Source organism: Entelurus aequoreus, linkage group LG02 (genome assembly GCF_033978785.1).
Source record: "Entelurus aequoreus isolate RoL-2023_Sb linkage group LG02, RoL_Eaeq_v1.1, whole genome shotgun sequence".
Lineage (NCBI taxonomy): Eukaryota > Metazoa > Chordata > Actinopteri > Syngnathiformes > Syngnathidae > Entelurus > Entelurus aequoreus.
The window spans coordinates 81,926,894-81,947,230 of NC_084732.1; the positions used below are offsets into that span (position 1 = coordinate 81,926,894).

The window sequence follows — 20,337 nt, forward strand, 5'->3', positions numbered from 1 at the left end:
TGGGATGACGATGAGAAACCTTGGAGGGGACCGGTGCAATGGACGTCGAGTGGATCTAGCATAATATTAGGGGTGTCCAAAGTGCGGCCCGGGGGCCATTTGCGGCCCGCAGCTAATTGTTTACCGGCCCGCCACACATTCTGCAAAAATGGCAAAATTGATAAGATTGCAAAAATTAAAAAAAAACATTTAAAAAAAGTGGAATGAGGTGAAAGCTAACAATAAAAAGTTGCAATGTTGACACAAAGCTGCCATGCAGGCTGTTTTTTTTTTTCTTTTGTGTTTATTTTTCTTTTTTTTGCCATTGCTAAAAAAAAAAAAAGACTAAAAATCTATGTTATAATGAATTATTACTTAAAAAATATCACTTTAAAATGTTTTATGTGGAAAAAATATTGCATATATTGTGTGGTTGCCATAAAAAAAAAACATCATAGTTTTATTTGACAAAAGAGCATAAAACAAACAAAATAATAGTTCAAACGTAAAATCGACAAATATATCTGAAGTTGATCTCGTAATTTAAGTGTTAAAAGTAGAAAAAAACTAATAAAAATGTATCACTTTATGAGTGGGGACCTTTTGGATCCAAAATATATATAGTAGGATTTTATTTAACTTTTCACTGTGATTACTCAAAAATATTAAAGAATTAAAATTAATGGTGTCCTGCATTATTGATCTTTTAAGGCTCTAATTACTAAATACTGCATATTTCAGTTTTACTATAAAAAACAAAGTTGTCTTTGACAGAAAACCTTTTTTTTTTTTTACTTTATATCAACCTCAAGTTGATATAGAGATTTACTGTAAGCGTTAAGTAAAAAATAATATTAATAATTTGACTTATTTTTAACAGTTTAATGACTGAGACCCTTTATGGTCCCCGGGAGCCCTAAAGGTTAAAAAAAATAAAATCCATATATTTTGTTATGGTTTGAAAATGAAAACTATCAAACTAACCCCCGCATGCTTAAAATTTTCCATGTGCGGCCCTCAGTGGAAAAAGTTTGGACACCCCTGCATAATATGGTGAGAGTCCAGTCCATAGTGGATCTAGTTAATAGTGTGAGAGTCCAGTCCACAATGGATCTAGTTAATAGTGTGAGAGTCCAGTCCATAGTGGATCTAGTTAGTAGTATGAGAGTCCAGTCCATAGTGGATCTAGTTAATAGTGTGAGAGTAAGTCCATAGTGGGGGCCAGCAGGAGATCATCTTGAGTGGAGACAGGTCAGCAGCGCAGAGACGTCCCCAACTGATGCAGAGATAAGTGGTCCACCCTGGGTCCCGACTTTGGACAGCTTGCGCCTCATCTCTGGTCACTGAATCTGTGCCCACCCTCTCCACCAAGAAACGTCAGATCAACTGGGCTAAAAAGGGAGTCTATTTAAAGGCTAGAGTATACAAATGCGTTTTAAGATGGGACTTAAATGCTTCTACTGAGGTAGCATCTCTAACTGTTACCGGGAGGGCATTTCATAGTACTGGAGCCCGAATAGAAAAACGCTCTATAGCCCGCAGACTTTTTTTGGGGCTCTGGGAATCACTAATAAGCTGGAGTTCTTTGAACACAGATTTCTTGCCGGGACATATGGTACAATACAATCAGCAAGATAGGATGGAGCTAGACCGTGAAATATTTTATACGGAAGTACAAACCCGTTTCCATATGAGTTGGGAAATTGTGTTAGATGTAAATATAAACGGAATACAATGATTTGCAAATCCTTTTCAACCCATATTCAATTGAATGCACTAAAAAGACAAGATATTTGATGTTCAAACTCATAAACTTTAATTTTTTTTTGCAAATAATAATTAACTTAGAATTTCATGGCTGCAACACGTGCCAAAGTAGTTGGTAAAGGGCATGTTCACCACTGTGTTACATGGCCTTTCCTTTTAACAACACTCAGTAAACATTTAGGAACTGAGGAGACACATTTTTTAAGCTTCTCAGGTGGAATTATTTCCCATTCTTGCTTGATGTACAGCTTAAGTTGTTCAACAGTCCGGGGTCTCCATTGTGGTATTTTAGGCTTCATTATGTGCCACACATTTTCAATGGGAGACAGGTCTGGACTACAGGCAGGCCAGTCTAGTACCCGCATTCTTTTACTATGAAGCCACGTTGATGTAACACGTGGCTTGGCATTGTCTTGCTGAAATAAGCAGGGGCGTCCATGGTAACGTTACTTGGATGGCAACATATGTTGCTCCAAAACCTGTATGTATCTTTCAGCATTAATGGCGCCTTCACAGATGTGTAAGTTACCCATGTTTTGGGCACTAATACACCCCCATACCATCACAGATGCTGGTTTTTCAACTTTGCGCCTATAACAATCCGGATGGTTCTTTTCCTCTTTGTTTCGGAGGACACAACGTCCACAGTTTCCAAAAACAATTTGAAATGCGGACTCGTCAGACCACAGAACACTTTTCCACTTTGTATCAGTCCATCTTAGATGAGCTCAGGCTCAGCGTTTCTGGGTGTTGTTGATAAACGGTTTTCGCCTTGCATAGGAGAGTTTTAACTTGCACTTACAGATGTAGCGACCAACTGTAGTTACTGACTTTTTTAAGTGTTCCTGAGCCCATGTGGTGATATCCTTTACACACTGATGTCGCTTTTTGATGCAATACCGCCTGAGGGATTGAAGGTCCGTAACATCATCGCTTACATGCAGTGATTTATCCAGATTCTCTGAACCTTTTGATGATATTACGGACCGTAGATGGTGAAATCCCTAAATTCCTTGCAATAGCTGGTTGAGAAATGTTGTTATTAAACTGTTCAACAATTTGCTCACGCATTTGTTCACAAAGTGGTGACCCTCGCCCCGTCCTTGCTTGTGAATGACTGAGCATTTCATGGACGCTGCTTTTATACCCAATCATGGCATCCACCTGTTCACCTGTGGGATGTTCCAAATAAGTGTTTGATGAGCATTCCTTAGCTTTCTCAGTCTTTTTTGCCACTTCTGCCAGCTTTTTTCAAACATGTTGCAGGCATGAAATTCCAAATGAGCTAAAATTTGCAAAAAATAACAGCGTTTTGCAGTTTGAACGTTAAGTATCCTGTCTTTGCCAGTCCATTCATTTATATATGGGTTGAAAAGGACTTTTAAATCATTGTATTCTGTTTTTATTTACGATTTACACAACGTGCCAACTTCACTGGTTTTGGGGTTCGGAAACTACAACTCCCCGAAATTAAAATACCTACACTGATTTTTTTTGCAGACATTCAGAGTCCTGACTGGTATAAATACAAAAACATTAGAACTGAAGTCTGACCCGTCTGATCCTGTGAGACCGACTCAGGCCACAGTGTCAGGAAAGACCAGATTCGCCATGAAATGATAGAAGCTTTTAAGTAAAAAAAGAGAGACATTGGAGGGGTCGCGGAGGCATTCGACTTCATTAACAGGCGTCCCGATTGGCTACCGGAGGGCAGTGTGAGCTGTGAGCTTTAAGAAGCAGCCCTGTCAAAGTCCTAAACAAAAGGCTTGAAACACACACTTTCAAAGGCAACGCGTCAAGCCTCCGGGCATCGCACGGGAATTGGTTCCCTGCATAACGTGAGCAACAACTGCTCGTAGTATCACAGGAGTGAGAAGCTAATAGATGTGTCTGCAGTGTTTGATACATGAGTCTGGATGTATGTTGTTGGGGTTTTATCGATATGATAGCCTTATCGATATCGGTATTTGTCGGTACTCTTATTGGTACTATATGCCAGTGTTTTTCAACCTTTTTTGAGCCTAGGCACATTTTTTGCGTTGAAAATAATCTGGATGCACACCACCAGCAGAAATCATTAAAAAGCAAAACTCAGTTGACAGTAAAAAGTCATTGTTGCAACATGTTGGATATGACTTTAAAGGCCTACTGAAACCCACTACTACCGACCACGCAGTCTGATAGTTTATATATCAATGATGAAATCTTAACATTATAACACATGCCAATACGACCGGGTTAACTTATAAAGTGACATTTTAAATTTTCCGCTAAACTTCCGGTTCGAAACGCCTCTGAGGATGACGTATGCGCGTGACGTAGACCGGCGAACACGGGTATGCCTTCCACATTGAAGCCAATACGAAAAAGCTCTGTTTTCATTTCATAATTCCACAGTATTCTGGACATCTGTGTTCGTGAATCTGTTGCAATCATGTTCATTGCATTATGGAGAAGGAAGCTGAGCAAGCAAAGAAGAAAGTTGTCGGTGCGAAATGGACGTATTTTTCGAACGTAGTCAGCAACAACAGTACACAGCCGGCGCTTCTTTGTTTACATTCCCGAAAGATGCAGTCAAGATGGAAGAACTCGGATAACAGAGACTCTAACCAGGAGGACTTTTGACTTCGATACACAGACGCCTGTAGAGAACTGGGACAACACAGACTCTTACCAGGATTACTTTGATTTGGATGACAAAGACGCAGACGTGCTACTGTGAGTATGCAGCTTTGGCTTCTAAACATTTGATCGCTTGACCGTATGTGCGCAACTTTTTTTTGCGTAAGTACGTAACTTTTTTTAAATATATAAGCTTTATGAACCTTGGGTTAGGTGAACGGTCTTTTGGGCTGAGTGATTGTGTGTGTTGATCAGGTGTTTGAATTGTATTGGCGTGTTCTATGGAGCTAGGAGCTAGCATAGGAGCTAGGAGCTAGCATAACAAACACGCAGGTGTTTTTATGCAGGATTAATTTGTGGCATATTAAATATAAGCCTGGTTGTGTTGTGGCTAATAGAGTATATATATGTCTTGTGTTTATTTACTGTTGTAGTCATTCCCAGCTGAATATCAGGTCACCCCCGGCTCTCACAGCATCTTCCCTATCTGAATAGCTTCAACTCCCCACTAGTCCTTCACTTGCACTTTACTCATCCACAAATCTTTCATCCTCGCTCAAATTAATGGGGAAATTGTCGCTTTCTCGGTCCGAATCTCTCTCACTTCATGCGGCCATCATTGTAAACAATAGGGAACTTTGCGTATATGTTCAACTGACTACGTCACGCTACTTCCGGTAGGGGCAAGCCTTTTTTTTTATCAGATACCAAAAGTTGCAATCTTTATCGTCGTTGTTCTATACTAAATCCTTTCAGCAAAAATATGGCAATATCGCGAAATGATCAAGTATGACACATAGAATAGATCTGCTATCCCCGTTTAAATAAAAAAAAATCATTTCAGTAGACCTTTAAAGCATAACCAAGCATGCATCAATATAGCTCTTGTCTCAAAGTAGGTGTACTGTCACGACCTGTCACATCACGCCGTGACTTATTTGGAGTTTTTTGCTGTTTTCCTGTATGTAGTGTTTTAGGTCTTGTCTTGCGCTCCTATTTTGGTGGCTTTTTCCCTTCTTTTGGTATTTTCCTGTAGCAGTTTCATGTCTTCCTTTGAGCGATATTTCCCGCATCTACTTTGTTTTAGCAATCAAGAATATCTCAGTTGCTTTTTTGTTTTTTGCAAGTATATTTTATTGAATTTTACAGTTAAAATCACATTTAACAGTCGCACTTTGCTCACGCAAAGCCTTCATACAGGCACACATCCACTCATACACACTCACATGCACACATGAGGAGAGAGGTGCCCTTGAACTTTAACAACTCAAGGTTTACAGTATAGACATTATTAGAAAAAACACCCAGATATTGTACAAACCCCGTTTCCATATGATTTGGGAAATTGTGTTAGATGTAAATATAAACGGAATACAATGATTTGCAAATCATTTTCAACCCATATTCAGTTGAATATGCTACAAAGACAACATATTTGATGTTCAAACTGATCACAAATTTTTTTTTGCAAATAATCATTAACTTTAGAATTTGATGCCAGCGACACGTGACAAAGAAGTTGGGAAAGGTGGCAATAAATACTGATAAAGTTGAGGAATGCTCATCAAACACTTATTTGGAACATCCCACAGGTGAACAGGCAAATTGGGAACAGGTGGGTGCCATGATTGGGTATAAAAGTAGATTCCGTGAAATGCTCAGTCATTCACAAACAAGGATGGGGCGAGGGTCACCACTTTGTCAACAAATGCGGGAGCAAATTGTTGAACAGTTTAAGAAAAAACTTTATCAACCAGCTATTGCAAGGAATTTAGGGATTTCACCATCTACGGTCCGTAATATCATCAAAGGGTGCAGAGAATCTGGAGAAATCACTGCACGTAAGCAGCTAAGCCCGTGACATTCGATCCCTCAGGCTGTACTGCATCAACAAGCGACATCAGTGTGTAAAGGATATCACCACATGGGCTCAGGAACACTTCAGAAACCCACTGTCAGTAACTACAGTTGGTCGCTACATCTGTAAGTGCAAGTTAAAACTCTCCTTTGCAAGGCGAAAACCGTTTATCAACAACACCCAGAAACGCCGTCGGCTTCGCTGGGCCTGAGCTCATCTAAGATGGACTGATACAAAGTGGAAAAGTGTTCTGTGGTCTGACGAGTCCACATTTCAAATTGTTTTTGGAAACTGTGGACGTCGTGTCCTCCGGACCAAAGAGGAAAAGAACCATCCGGATTGTTCTAGGCGCAAAGTGTAAAAGCCAGCATCTGTGATGGTATGGGGGTGTATTAGTGCCCAAGACATGGGTAACTTACACATCTGTGAAGGCGCCATTAATGCTGAAAGGTACATACAGGTTTTGGAGCAACGTATGTTGCCATCCAAGCAACGTTATCATGGCCGCCCCTGCTTATTTCAGCAAGACAATGCCAAGCCACGTGTTACAACAGTGTGGCTTCATGGTAAAAGAGTGCGGGTACTAGACTGGCCTGCCTGTCGTCCAGACCTGTCTCCCATTGAAAAGGTGTGGATCAATAAGAAACCCCCGGAGACCCTGGATCAAGCAAGAACTTCACTGGTTTTGGGTTTTGTAACAGTTGCTTGTGTTTCCAACTGAAAATAGACATTATGTTCAAATCCAGAAAACAGCATACGTAGTATGTAGTACCAAGGGGATGTGGTTGGTACCTATACAAATACTGAATTTGGTACCCATCCCTAGTCACAAAAATGGGCAAAAAATTCACGACCACCTGCAGAGTGAACCTACAGTAAATATCAAGGGAATCAGCATACATTAATGATAATTCAGTCACCTCATCGCTCCGTCATATTCCCTCCATATTCATTTAAGAAATTATTCACCCCTTGCTGAACTCCTCTAGTCCCAACACTAAAAGGCAAGAAGACATCACAGCCTCCCTGCTGTGATTTGTATGAACAAGTCAGGTGGAAATGTGTTTGTGTATATAAACGTACAAGGGGAAAGTAGCCACACAGCAGGATGGCAATGTTTGTCATTTTGAATAACATTTGAATTTACAGAATCTAGGATGCTCCACACGACTGCTGCTTCACTTGCCCATATGCTAATCAGCGTAAATAGTATTACAGTACACATCCATGAGGAAATATTTTTTGAGTTGGCGTTGACAACACTAAATGTGTGATTTACTAATATCCAAAAACCACCCGCAAAACAACGTGTGCAAACTATAACAAACTATAATACTGCGAGTACTACAAACCCAGTTTCCATATGAGTTGGGAAATTGTGTTAGGTGTAAATATAAACGGAATACAATGATTTGCAAATCCTTTTCAACCCATATTCAATTTAATGCACTACAAAGACAACATATTTGATGTTCAAACTCATAAACTTATTTTTTTTTTTTTGCAAATGATAATTAACTTAGAATTTCATGGCTGCAACACGTGCCAAAGTAGTTGGGAAAGGGCATGTTCACCACTGTGTTACATGGCCTTTCCTTTTAACAACACTCAGTAAATGTTTGGGAACTGAGGAGACACATTTTTGAAGCTTTTCAGTTGGAATTCTTTCCCAATCTTGCTTGATGTACAGCTTAAATTGGTCAACAGTCCGGAGTCTCCATTGTGGTATTTTAGGCTTTTCAATGGAAGACAGGTCTGGACTACAGGCAGGCCAGTCTAGTACCCGCACTATTTTACTATGAAGCCACAGTGATGTAACACGTGGCTTGGCATTGTCTTGCTGAAATAAGCAGGGGCGTCCAAGGTAACGTTGCTTGGATGGCAACATATGTTGCTCCAAAACCTGTATGTACCTTTCAGCATTAATGGCGCCTTCACAGATGTGTAAGTTACCCATGTCTTGGGCACTAATACACCCCCATACCATCACAGATGCTGGCTTTTCAACTTTGCGCCTATAACAATCCGGATGGTTCTTTTCCTCTTTGGTCCGGAGGACACGACGTCCACAGTTTACAAAAACAATTTGAAATGTGGACTCGTCCGACCACAGAACACTTTTCCACTTTGTATCAGTCCATCTTAGATGAGCTCAGGCCCAGCGAAGCCGATGGCGTTTTTGGGTGTTGTTGATAAACGGTTTTCGCCTTGCATAGGAGAGTTTTAACTTGCACTTACAGATGTAGCGACCAACTGTAGTTACTGACAGTGGGTTTCTGAAGTGTTCCTGAGCCCATGTGGTGATATCCTTTACACACTGATGTCGCTTGTTGATGCAGTACAGCCTGAGGGATCGAAGGTCACGGGCTTAGCTGCTTACGTGCAGTGATTTCTCTGAACCCTTTGATGATATTACGGACCGTAGATGGTGAAATCCCTAAATTCCTTGCAATAGCTGGTTGAGAAAGGTTTTTCTTAAACTGTTCAACAATTTGCTCCCGCATTTGTTGACAAAGTGGTGACCCTCGCCCCATCCTTGTTTGTGAATGACTGAGCATTTCATGGAATCTACTTTTATACCCAATCATGGCACCCACCTGTTCCCAATTTGCCTGTTCACCTGTGGGATGTTCCAAATAAGTGTTTGATGAGCATTCCTCAACTTTATCAGTTTTTATTGCCACCTTTCCCAACTTCTTTGTCACGTGTTGATGGCATCAAATTCTAAAGTTAATGATTATTTGCAAAAAAAAATCAGTTTGAACATCAAATATGTTGTCTTTGTAGCATATTCAACTGAATATGGGTTGAATATGATTTGCAAATCATTGTATTCCGTCTATATTTACATCCAACACAATTTCCCAACTCATATGGAAACGGGGTTTGTATTATTGGGCGTGTTATAATTGATAAGTGGTGCACACTGCCCTATTTAAATGAGGTTTGTGCACGTATTTCACGGCTTTCACCATGGAGACACTGGTTTACTGCACAATCTGTGGCGTTTTGCTATGACTTGAAACATGCAGCCGACATGTGCCACTTTTTATGGGCATTTTAGAAGCAGTCCTGCAGTGTTTCCATCTTTTTCTGTCCTGTTGTTTCTCCACTCCTTTTGAGTGTGCTTTTTGTTAATAAAATTGTTGTCACCTATTCGTCTCTGCTTCGGGTTTCTCTTTCTGGGTCAGCTACCATTGCAAATAGAAGCCAAAAACCACCCGCTAAACAACGTGTGCAAACTATAATACTGCGTGTATTATTATTGGGCGTGTTGTAATTGATAAGTGGTGCAGACCGCCGTATTTAAATGAGGTTTGTGCATGTTTTTCACGGCTTTCACCATGCAGACACTGGTTTACTGCACATTCATGTTCACATGCTCCTACCTGTGGCGCTTTGCTATGATTTGAAACACGCATCAGACATGTGCCACTTTTTATGGGCATTTTAGAAGCAGTCCTGCAGTGCATGTACAGTGGTGTGTTGCATACTTTTCTCCGCTGCTACCGCCTGTTTGCTTTCTAATGCAGTACCTGGTTATGGAGTTCTCACACACACCCGAATTCATGTTGCAATCAGACATTCTTAAGCCTTTGTGCCAGTCAGATGATTGTCTATACCAGGGGTCACCAACCTTTTTGAAACCAAGAGCTACTTCTTGGGTAGTGATTAATGCGAAGGGCTACCAGTTTGATACGCACTTAAATAAATTGCCAGAAATAGCCAATTTGCTCAATTTACCTTTAACTCTATGTTATTATTAATAATTAATGATATTTACACTTAATTGAACGGTTTAAAAGACGAGAAAACACGAAAAAAATGAAAATTAAATTTTGAAACATAGTTTATCTTCAATTTCGACTCTTTAAAATTCAAAATTCAACCGAAAAAAAGAAGAGAAAAACTAGCTAATTCGAATCTTTTTGAAAAAATTAAAAAAAGAATTTATGGAACATCATTAGTAATTTTTCCTGATTAAAATTAATTTTAGAATTTTGATGACAAGTTTTAAATAGGTTAAAATCCAATCTGCACTTTGTTAGAATATATAACAAATTGGACCAAGCTATATTTCTAACAAAGACAAATCAATATTTCTTCTAGATTTTCCAGAACAAAAATTTTAAAAGAAATTCAAAAGACTTTGAAATAAGATTTAAATTTGATTCTACAGATTTTCTAGATTTAATTTTAAACATAATAAGTTTGAAGAAATATTTCACAAATATTCTTTGTCGAAAAAACAGAAGCTAAAATGAAGAATTAAATTAAAATGTATTTATTATTCTTTACAATAAAAAAAAAAAATTTACTTGAACATTGATTTAAATTGTCAGGAAAGAAGAGGAAGGAATTTAAAAGGTAAAAAGGTATATGTGTTTAAAAATCCTAAAATCATTTTTAAGGTTGTATTTTTTCTCTAAAATTGTCTTTCTGAAAGTTATAAGAAGCAAAGTAAAATAATTAATGAATTTATTTAAACAAGTGAAGACCAAGTCTTTAAAATATTTTCTTGGATTTTCAAATTCTATTTGAGTTTTGTCTCTCTTAGAATTAAAAATGTCGGGCAAAGCGAGACCAGCTTGCTAGTAAATAAATACAATTTAAAAAATAGAGGCAGCTCACTGGTAAGTGCTGCTATTTGAGCTATTTTTAGAACAGGCCAGCGGGCTACTCATCTGGTCCTTACGGGCTACCTGGTGCCCGCGGGCACCGCGTTGGTGACCCCTGGTCTATACTCAATTCCTCCTACCGAGAATGTTTTCTACTCGCTTGACTTGTCTTCCTGTCTTCTTTTTGACTCCACAGACAGCTGACTGTTTCCAGTTTTTTCCTGTCCTGTTGTTTTTCCACTCCTTTTGAGTGTGCTTTTTGCTATTAAAATTGTTGTCACCTATTCGTCTCTGCTTTGGGTTTCTACTTCTGGGTCAGCCATCGTTGCAAATGGAAGCCACTTTTTTAGCGATATGAAAGTGTAATTCTGGCACTAATTTGCGAGTGTGTGCTGTATTTCAATTTCAATTCATTTTTTCTTTATTTAACCAGTTAAAAAAAACTCATTGAGGTTAACATCTCTTTGACAAGAGTGACCTGGCCAAGAGGGCAGCAAAAACAGTTATCATCAATACATAGATTAACAACAAACGGTAGCAGTCACACACTGTAGTTAAAAGCACAAATGATTTACAACATTAACATAAAACACACAATATGTAAAAAAAAAAAAAAAAAGATTCAATTAAAGAAAAATTTTAAAAGATGTACAGTGCCAAATAGAAACCGCAAACTGTAGTGACTGGAGTCTATACACATAAACAAAACATAAATAAGGGGGAACTAGACCAAAAAGTGATTTAAAAATAAAAAAAACATCCATTGAGAAAATCTTCAAAATTACCAAGATTGACAATTTGCCTTTGCATACAGAGTGCAACGGTGGACAAGGTTGCCACAACCATGTAATTAATACATAATCCAATATGTTTTTACAAATGGAAAAACAAATGTCCTTTAAAAAACACCAGGAAGCACCAAAACGCATCAACTGCATTTGTTTTAATTAGCCTCTTAAGTCATCCAGCAGCGTATAAAATTATAAAATGATATTGCTAAATAGATGTAGAGTGCCAAATGGAAACAGCTTCTCGATCTTTTAAAATGGCCTGAAATTCCCCCAAAGTAATGAGTTCCGGTAGCCTCAGGACCTTTTGTAATTCATTCCCTGACCTTGGAGAAGCACATCTGAAGGCTTTTTTTTTTTTTTACCAAGACTTGTGTTGGCTCTAGGAATCAACACATCAGGAATGTCCGGTGACCGCAAACTGTAGTGACTGGAGTCTGTACACATAAACAAAACATAAATAAGGGGGAACCAGACCAAAAAGTGATTTAGAAATAAAAAAACATCCATTGAGAAAATCTACTAACTGACAAAGATGGACAATTTGCCTTTGCATACAAAGTGCAATGGTGGACAAGGTTGCCACAACCATGCAATTATTCCAGGCATGAGAAAATGCATAATCCAATAAGTTTTAACAAATGGAAACACTTACGTCATTTAAAAAAACACCAGTAAGCACCAAAACGCATCAATTGAATTGATTTCAATTAACCTCTTAAATCATCCAGCAGCTTATAAAATTATAAAATTATATTGCTAAATAGATGTACAGTGCCAAAAAGAATCAGCTTATTGATCTTTTAAAATGGCCTGAAATTCCCCCAAAGTAATGATTTCAGGTAGCCTCAGGACCGTTTGGACAGTTTTCCTTTGCATACAAAGTGCAATGGTGGACAAGGTTGCCAGATTATTATGATTATGATTATTCCAGGTGCAAGAAAATGCATAATCCAATAAGTTTTTACAAATGGAAAAAACAATGTCATTTAAAAAAAACACCAGTAGGCACCAAAACGCATCAATTGAATCGGTTTTAATTAGCCTCTTAAGTCATCCAGGAGCTTATAAAATTATAAAATGATATTGCTCAATAGATGTACAATGCCAAAAAAACAGCTTATTGATCTTTTAAAATGGCCTGAAATTCCCCCAAAGTAATGAGTTCAGGTAGCCTCAGGACCATTTGGACAGTTTTCCTTTGCATACAAAGTGCAATGGTGGACAAGGCTGCCAGATGATTATGATTATGATTATTTCAGGTGAAGGAAAATGCATAATACAATAAGTTTTTACAAATGGGAAAACCAATGTCAATCAAAAAAACACCAGTAGGCACCAAAACGCATCAATTGAATTGTTTTCAATTAGCCTCTTAAATCATCCAACAGTTTATAAAATTATAAAATGATATTGCTCAATAGATGTACAGTGCCCAAAAAAAACTGCTTATCGATCTTTTAAAATGGCCTGAAATTCCCCCAAAGTAATGAGTTCAGGTAGCCTCAGGACCATTTGGACAGTTTTCCTTTGCATACAAAGTGCAATGGTGGACAAGGTTGCCAGATTATTATGATTATGATTATTCCAGGTGCAAGAAAATGCATAATCCAATAAGTTTTTACAAATGAAAAAAACAATGTCATTTAAAAAAACACCAGTAGGCACCAAAACGCATCAATTGAATTGGTTTTAATTAGCCTTTTAAGTCATCCAGAAGCTTATAAAATTATAAAATGATATTGCTCAATAGAAGTACAGTGCCAAAAAAACAACTTATTGATCTTTTAAAATGGCCTGAAATTCCTCCAAAGTAATGAGTTCAGGTAGCCTCGGGACCATTTGGACAGTTTTCCTTTGCATACAAAGTGCAATGGTGGACAAGGCTGCCAGATGATTATGATTATGATTATTTCAGGTGAAGGAAAATGCATAGTACAATAAGTTTTTACAAATGGGAAAACCAATGTCAATCAAAAAAACACCAGTAGGCACCAAAACGCATCAATTGAATTGTTTTCAATTAGCCTCTTAAATCATCCAACAGCTTATAAAATTATAAAATGATATTGCTAAATAGATGTACAGTGCCCCAAAAAAACTGCTTATCGATCTTTTAAAATGGCCTGAAATTCCCCCAAAGTAATGAGTTCAGGTAGCCTCAGGACCATTTGGACAGTTTTCCTTTGCATACAAAGTGCAATGGTGGACAAGGTTGCCAGATTATTGTGATTATGATTATTCCAGGTGCAAGAAAATGCATAATCCATTAAATTTTTACAAATGAAAAAAACAATGTCATTTAAAAAAACACCAGTAGGCACCAAAACGCATCAATTGAATTGGTTTTAATTAGCCTCTTAAATCATCCAACAGCTTATAAAATTATAAAATGATATTGCTCAATAGATGTACAGTGCCAAAAAAAACAACTTATTGATCTTTTAAAATGGCCTGAAATGCCCCCAAAGTAATGAGTTCAGGTAGCCTCAGGACCATTTGGACAGTTTTCCTTTGCATACAAAGTGCAATGGTGGACAAGGTTGCCAGATTATTATGATTATGATTATTCCAGGTGCAAGAAAATGCATAATCCAATAAGTTTTTACAAATGAAAAAAACAATGCCATTTAAAAAAACACCAGTAGGCATCAAAACGCATCAATTGAATTGGTTTTAATTAGCCTCTTAAATCATCCAACAGCTTATAAAATTATAAAATGATATTGCTCAATAGATGTACAGTGCCAAAAAAACAATTTATTGATCTTTTAAAATAGCCTGAAATTCCTCCAAAGTAATGAGTTCAGGTAGCCTCAGGACCATTTGGACAGTTTTCCTTTGCATACAAAGTGCAATGGTGGACAAGGTTGCCAGATTATTATGATTATGATTATTCCAGGTGCAACAAAATGCATAATCCAATAAATTTTTACAAATGGAAAAAACAATGTAATTTAAAAAACCCCAGTAGGCACCAAAACCCATCAATTGAATCGCTTTTAATTAGCCTTTTAAGTCATCGAGGAGCTTATAAAATTATAAAATGATATTGCTAAAAAAAGTGTCTATTTTTAATCCTAAAAGAGCTGCAGCGCAAGCGCTTCTTTTCTCGCAGCCCTTTCTGCTTGTCCTTTCTTGACCTACAAAATAAAGGCGCAAAGCAGCGGCCGCAGAACAGTTTTAGTCCTGATTAATCACATTGCGCATGCTGAATGGTTAGATTTGCCTATCCTCCCAGTATGGTGGGCGTTCTGATGATTAGCATATATTCTGCAATTTCATCAAGACAGTCTCTATATGGATTTTGCTCACACAATCCTCTGCGCACAAGTTTAGTGGATCATTTTTGCGTGTGCTATCAAGTTTGCACGGTTTTAATACACGCAAACCTTGAGTAGATTCAATGTTTTATTTGCCGAGGTGGCGGAATCGCGATTTTGGTCCGCTATGTCTATATGTACAGTACAGGATATGGATTGAATGACAATAAAGCGAGCCGTACATCTATTCAACACAGTCTGTTGAGGTCTACGTGATATTTCTCTTGGCAGGACCCTTTTCTTACCTTCAGGGTCATCTTGGCGAGTAAGTCCTGCAGGTCCATAATGCCCTGCACTAAGCTCAGGAAGTCGCTACAGGTTGGGCAGGCTGAAAGAAGAGAAAAAAAAATGCATAAACAGAAGAAATGTAGGAGGGGAAAAAACAGTTTTTTATTCCAGATGGGAGAGAGAAACCATACATCTGACGGGGTCACTTAGGACACAAATCAATGGTGAACAAAACAAGCCTCAATCATTTTGTGTAGGTTTGTGCTAGGTATTAGCTTAATATAAAATAATTTGAATGAAAGCAGGGGTTTAGGAACCTTTTTGACTTCGGGGCCCAACTTTTTCCACTACAGAGGGGCCCGGGAACTCTGTGAAATATTAACACTGAATTTATAATCTTACTTTTGATTTTAATCATATTCAATAAACCTAAGGCTAAGATCAGGTTGATTCATTTCATTTTCGTTATACGGCATAAGAAGGGACTCGTAAATAAATAACCAATAATAATTTACATACAATTATGTTGTGCTAAATTAAATAAATGAAAATAGTAATCTAAATGTTTCTTAACTAAACGGATAAATCAAATTAAAACACAGATTCACCACTTTAGTCATAATGTGTGTGGTTAAGAAACTTCACTCCGACTATAGCTCCAGACTTCTTCTGTTTGTTTAATATTGTCATTACTGACACACGTGGTGGAAAAGCGTATTTCAACTGGCCCTATGGTTAAGAAATACTGAATTAAAAGCCTACTGAAACCCACTACTACCGACCACGCAGTCTGATAGTTTATATATCAATGATGAAATCTTAACATTGCAACACATGCCAATACGGCCGGGTTAACTTATAAAGTGCAATTTTAAATTTCCCGCGAAACTTCCAGTTGAAAACATCTATGTATGATGACGTATGTTCGTGACGTCAATGGTTGAAACGGAAGTATTCGGACACATTGTATCCAATACAAAAAGCTCTGTTTTCATCGCAAAATTCCACAGTATTCTGGACAGCTGTGTTGGTGAATCTTTTGCAATTTGTTTAATGAACAATGAAGACTGCAAAGAAGAAAGCTGTAGGTGGGATCGGTGTATTAGCGGCTGGCTGCAGCAACACAACCAGGAGAACTTTGACTTGGACAGCAGACACGCTATCCGACGCTAGCCACCGACCGCATTGATGATCGGGTGAAGTCCTTCGTCGCTCCGTCGATCGCTGGAACGCAGGTGAGCATGGGTGTTGATGACCAGATGAGGGCTGGCTGGGGTACGTGGAGAGATAATGTTTTTAGCATAGCTCTGTGAGGTCCCGTAGCTAAGTTAGCTTCAATGGCGTCGTTAGCAACAGCATTGTTAAGCTTCGCCAGGCTGGAAAGCATTAACCGTGTAGTTACAGGTCCATGGTTTAATAGTATTGTTGATTTTCTGTCTATCCTTCCAGTCAGGGGTTTATTTCTTTTGTTTCAATCTGCAGTTAAGCCCGATGCTATCACATTAGCTCCGTAGCTAAAGTGCTTCGCCGATGTATTGTCGTGGAGATAAAAGTCACTGTGAATGTCCATTTCGCGTTCTCGACTCTCATTTTCAAGAGGATATAGTATCCGAGGTGGTTTAAAATACAAATCCGTGATCCACAATAGAAAAAGGAGAAAGTGTGGAATCCAATGAGCCAGCTTGTACCTAAGTTACGGTCAGAGCGAAAAAAGATATGTCCTGCACTGCACTCTAGTCCTTCACTCTCACGTTCCTCATCCACAAATCTTTCATCCTCGCTCAAATTAATGGGGTAATCGTTGCTTTCTCGGTCCGAATCGCTCTCGCTGCTGGTGTAAACAATGGGGAAATGTGAGGAGCCTTTCAACCTGTGACGTCACGCTACTTCCGGTACAGGCAAGGCTTTTTTTTTATCAGCGACCAAAAGTTGCGAACTTTATAGTCGATTTTCTCTACTAAATCCTTTCAGCAAAAATATGACAATATCGCGAAATGATCAAGTATGACACATAGAATGGATCTGCTATCCCCGTTTAAATTAAAAAAAATTCATTTCAGTAGGCCTTTAAAGGAAAGTTAACATTGTAGACAATAAATTGGGGGGAGAATGAGCACCATATTTGTCCAATGTCCAACTTTATACAGGCACAAAGAAATACAACATTGTTGTATTCATTTTGGTTGAGAACATTCTGGATCTTATTAATACTTACTGCGATTGAGGTTTGGACATTGGGTGATGTAGCCGTTGGGAGCAAATATCAACTTCACATCCTGGATGACGCCCTGGCGGAAAGAACGAGAGTTTCGTATTAACGAGAGTTTTCTCACACTGTATTAGTGGCGTGGAAGTGGGAAGGTAAATGGGGATGTTGTACGGGGGTCCCAGGAGCACAGGGTGGGGGGCTCGCTGGTATTTTGTAAAGTTTGATGATTGTATTTTTTGCCTTTTGAATATGTGATTAAAAAATATGTCAACAAAGCTCACGTTCAAACATTCACACACAGCACGAGCATTTTGGAACAAGGATGAAGGGATTAAAGAAATGCAACAATATAACACACCTATGTCTGGCAGCATATGATCAAGTTATGTACGAGTTTCACTTTTGCCTCTCATTGCACATACCGTATTTTTCGGACTATAAGGCGCACTTAAAATCCTTTCATTTTCTCAAAAATCGACAGTGCCCCTTATAACCCGGTGTGCCTAATGTAGGCCATAATTCTGGTTGTGCTTAATGACCTCGAAGCAATTTTATTTGGTACATGGTGTAATGATAAGTGTGAACAGTAGATGGCAGTCATAAATAAGAGATACGTGTAGACTGCAATATGATGGCAGTAAACAACACCAAAAACTTTAAATGTTCCATTTAAAATATAGATCATTACACACGGCGCTCAACAATCTGTCAAAATGTTTTTAGTACGACTTCGGTAAACTATCAAGCCACACCGCTTGATGGATTGTCGACGCATTAAACATACATTATGGTGCGTGTATAAGGACCGCAAAATGGCACCTATTATTACCTGGCGTTTTATTTTGCAATATTATGCGAAACCAACTTTTCTTACCTTCTGGTACCTGCTGATGTGTATTTGGGATCTGCATAAGTCCTGAAAATGTGCGCGCGTCCGCCTTTGTAGTCCGTGGGGACAACGTAGTCATAAGCTTCTCTTTCAAAGACAGGTAAGAAGATGCACTAATAATAATTATAGTACGAATTATGTATTATTATGATTTGTACTATTCACTGATGATAATCACGTTAAATTAAGGAAAACCTGCCATATTTATAATTATATTTAAGTGAATAATGACAAGCTACATGATTATTTCAATTCATGTTCTACCCACTTTATATCAAATTAGTTTTATCTTGCAAACTAACACATTTTGGGTTTAAAACAACAACAACAAATTATTTAGGGACCAACTGTAGATATTTGCATGCACTAAAAACAAATTGCAGGGGTTTGGTTGAGGCCAGCGTTTTAAAACGGATGTAAAAACCTTCATTATGTTTTTGACTTTCTAAAGTTGGGATTGACATACTTAGACTTAAATTTAGAAAAACCTTATTGATCCACAAGGGAAATTGTTCCATACAGTAGCTCAGTTACAAAGGATGGAAAGGGTAAGGGTATATATATATATATATATATATATATATATATATATATATATATATATATATATATATATATATATATATATATATATATCCATCCTTTGTAACTGAGCTACTCATATATATATATATATATATATATATATATATATATATATATATATATATATATATATATATATATATATATATATATATATATATATATATATATATATATATATATATATATATATATATATATATATATATATATCCATCCTTTGTAACTGAGCTACTCATATTAATGTAATATAATATAATAATACTATAATAATATACTGTATATGTATGTAAATATACTGTATATGTATGTAAATATTACATATATTTTATATTTTATATTGCTAATGTGGTACATTTTTTGTCTACTTTATACCTGCATTATGCTTTTCATTCTTACCCTTTCCACCCTTTGTAACTGAGCTACTGTATGGAACAATTTCCGTTGTGGATCAATACATTTTGTCTAAGTCTAAGTCTAAGTATGTTAATCCCAACTTTAGAAAGTCAAAAATATAATCAAGGTTTTTTCCTCCGTTTTAAAACGCTGGTCTCAACCAAACCCCTGCAATGTGTTTTTAGTGCATGTAAACATATCAAATGTAAGTGTGTGGGGATGGCAACTTTGGGTTTAGGGTGGGATGGCGGGGCCCCTTAGGATTTTTTTGTATGGGGGCCCAGAATTTGGTGCTAAGCCCATGTATTGCATGAAAATATAAAACCATATACCTTCGCTTGATATTTATCAGCAGATGTCTGCTCAGAGGTTGAATTTCTCTTGACATTTGTTCTAATATCTTCACCTGTTGCTTTGGCCGGTATTTTAATGAACACACAATATGTTCGGTGCCACAAACGAGGCAGCAGGAATTTGTACTATACGGAGCCTGTCTGACCCTGACTAGAAAGCACATCAATTCTACGGATTGTATCGGAAAAACAACATAAAACATGCCAATTAAAATTCTATTCTATTCTAAATGTGTAAATGTTCTACGTTAGCTACCTCTCTTTGTTTATAAAGTCTATTTTCTGCAGGATCCACTCTCTATTTATGCTGCGTTTTTTTTTTTGCTGCAGCTGTTACATATACTGTAATATTGTACATGGTAATTGGGATTTGTTATATAATGTATATATATCATATAAAAATATAATATATCAGTATACATTATATACTGTATATATAATATGTAAATATTACATATATGTTATATTTTATATTGCTACTATGGTACATTTTTAGTTTACTTCTGCATTAACCTTTCTAACATTACCCTTTCGATCCTTAGAAACTGAGCTACTGTGTGGAACAATTTCCCCTGTGGATCAATAAAGTTTGTCTAAGTCTAAGTCTAAAGCCTTACTGTCAACGACACTTGAAAACTTTCTGCCTTGCATTACTGAAAACCAACGCAAATGAAACGGTCATCACGTCCCTCAAATAACCAGGATTGTACATTATCAAGAA

At 37.5% G+C, this 20,337-nt stretch overlaps 1 protein-coding gene across 1 annotated transcript in view; it reads right to left on the bottom strand.

Moving 5' to 3' along the window:
- The window catches only part of LOC133642384 (protein kinase C-binding protein NELL1-like), a 474,421-nt gene that overhangs the window by 357,148 nt on the left and 96,936 nt on the right, over nt 1-20,337 (bottom strand). Inside the window, exons 4-5 of the mRNA XM_062036542.1 lie at nt 17,400-17,472; nt 15,202-15,284 (exon numbers count right to left, since the gene is read on the bottom strand). Coding sequence (XP_061892526.1) covers nt 15,202-15,284; nt 17,400-17,472 — 156 coding nt within the window. The remainder of the gene's footprint in view (nt 1-15,201; nt 15,285-17,399; nt 17,473-20,337) is intronic.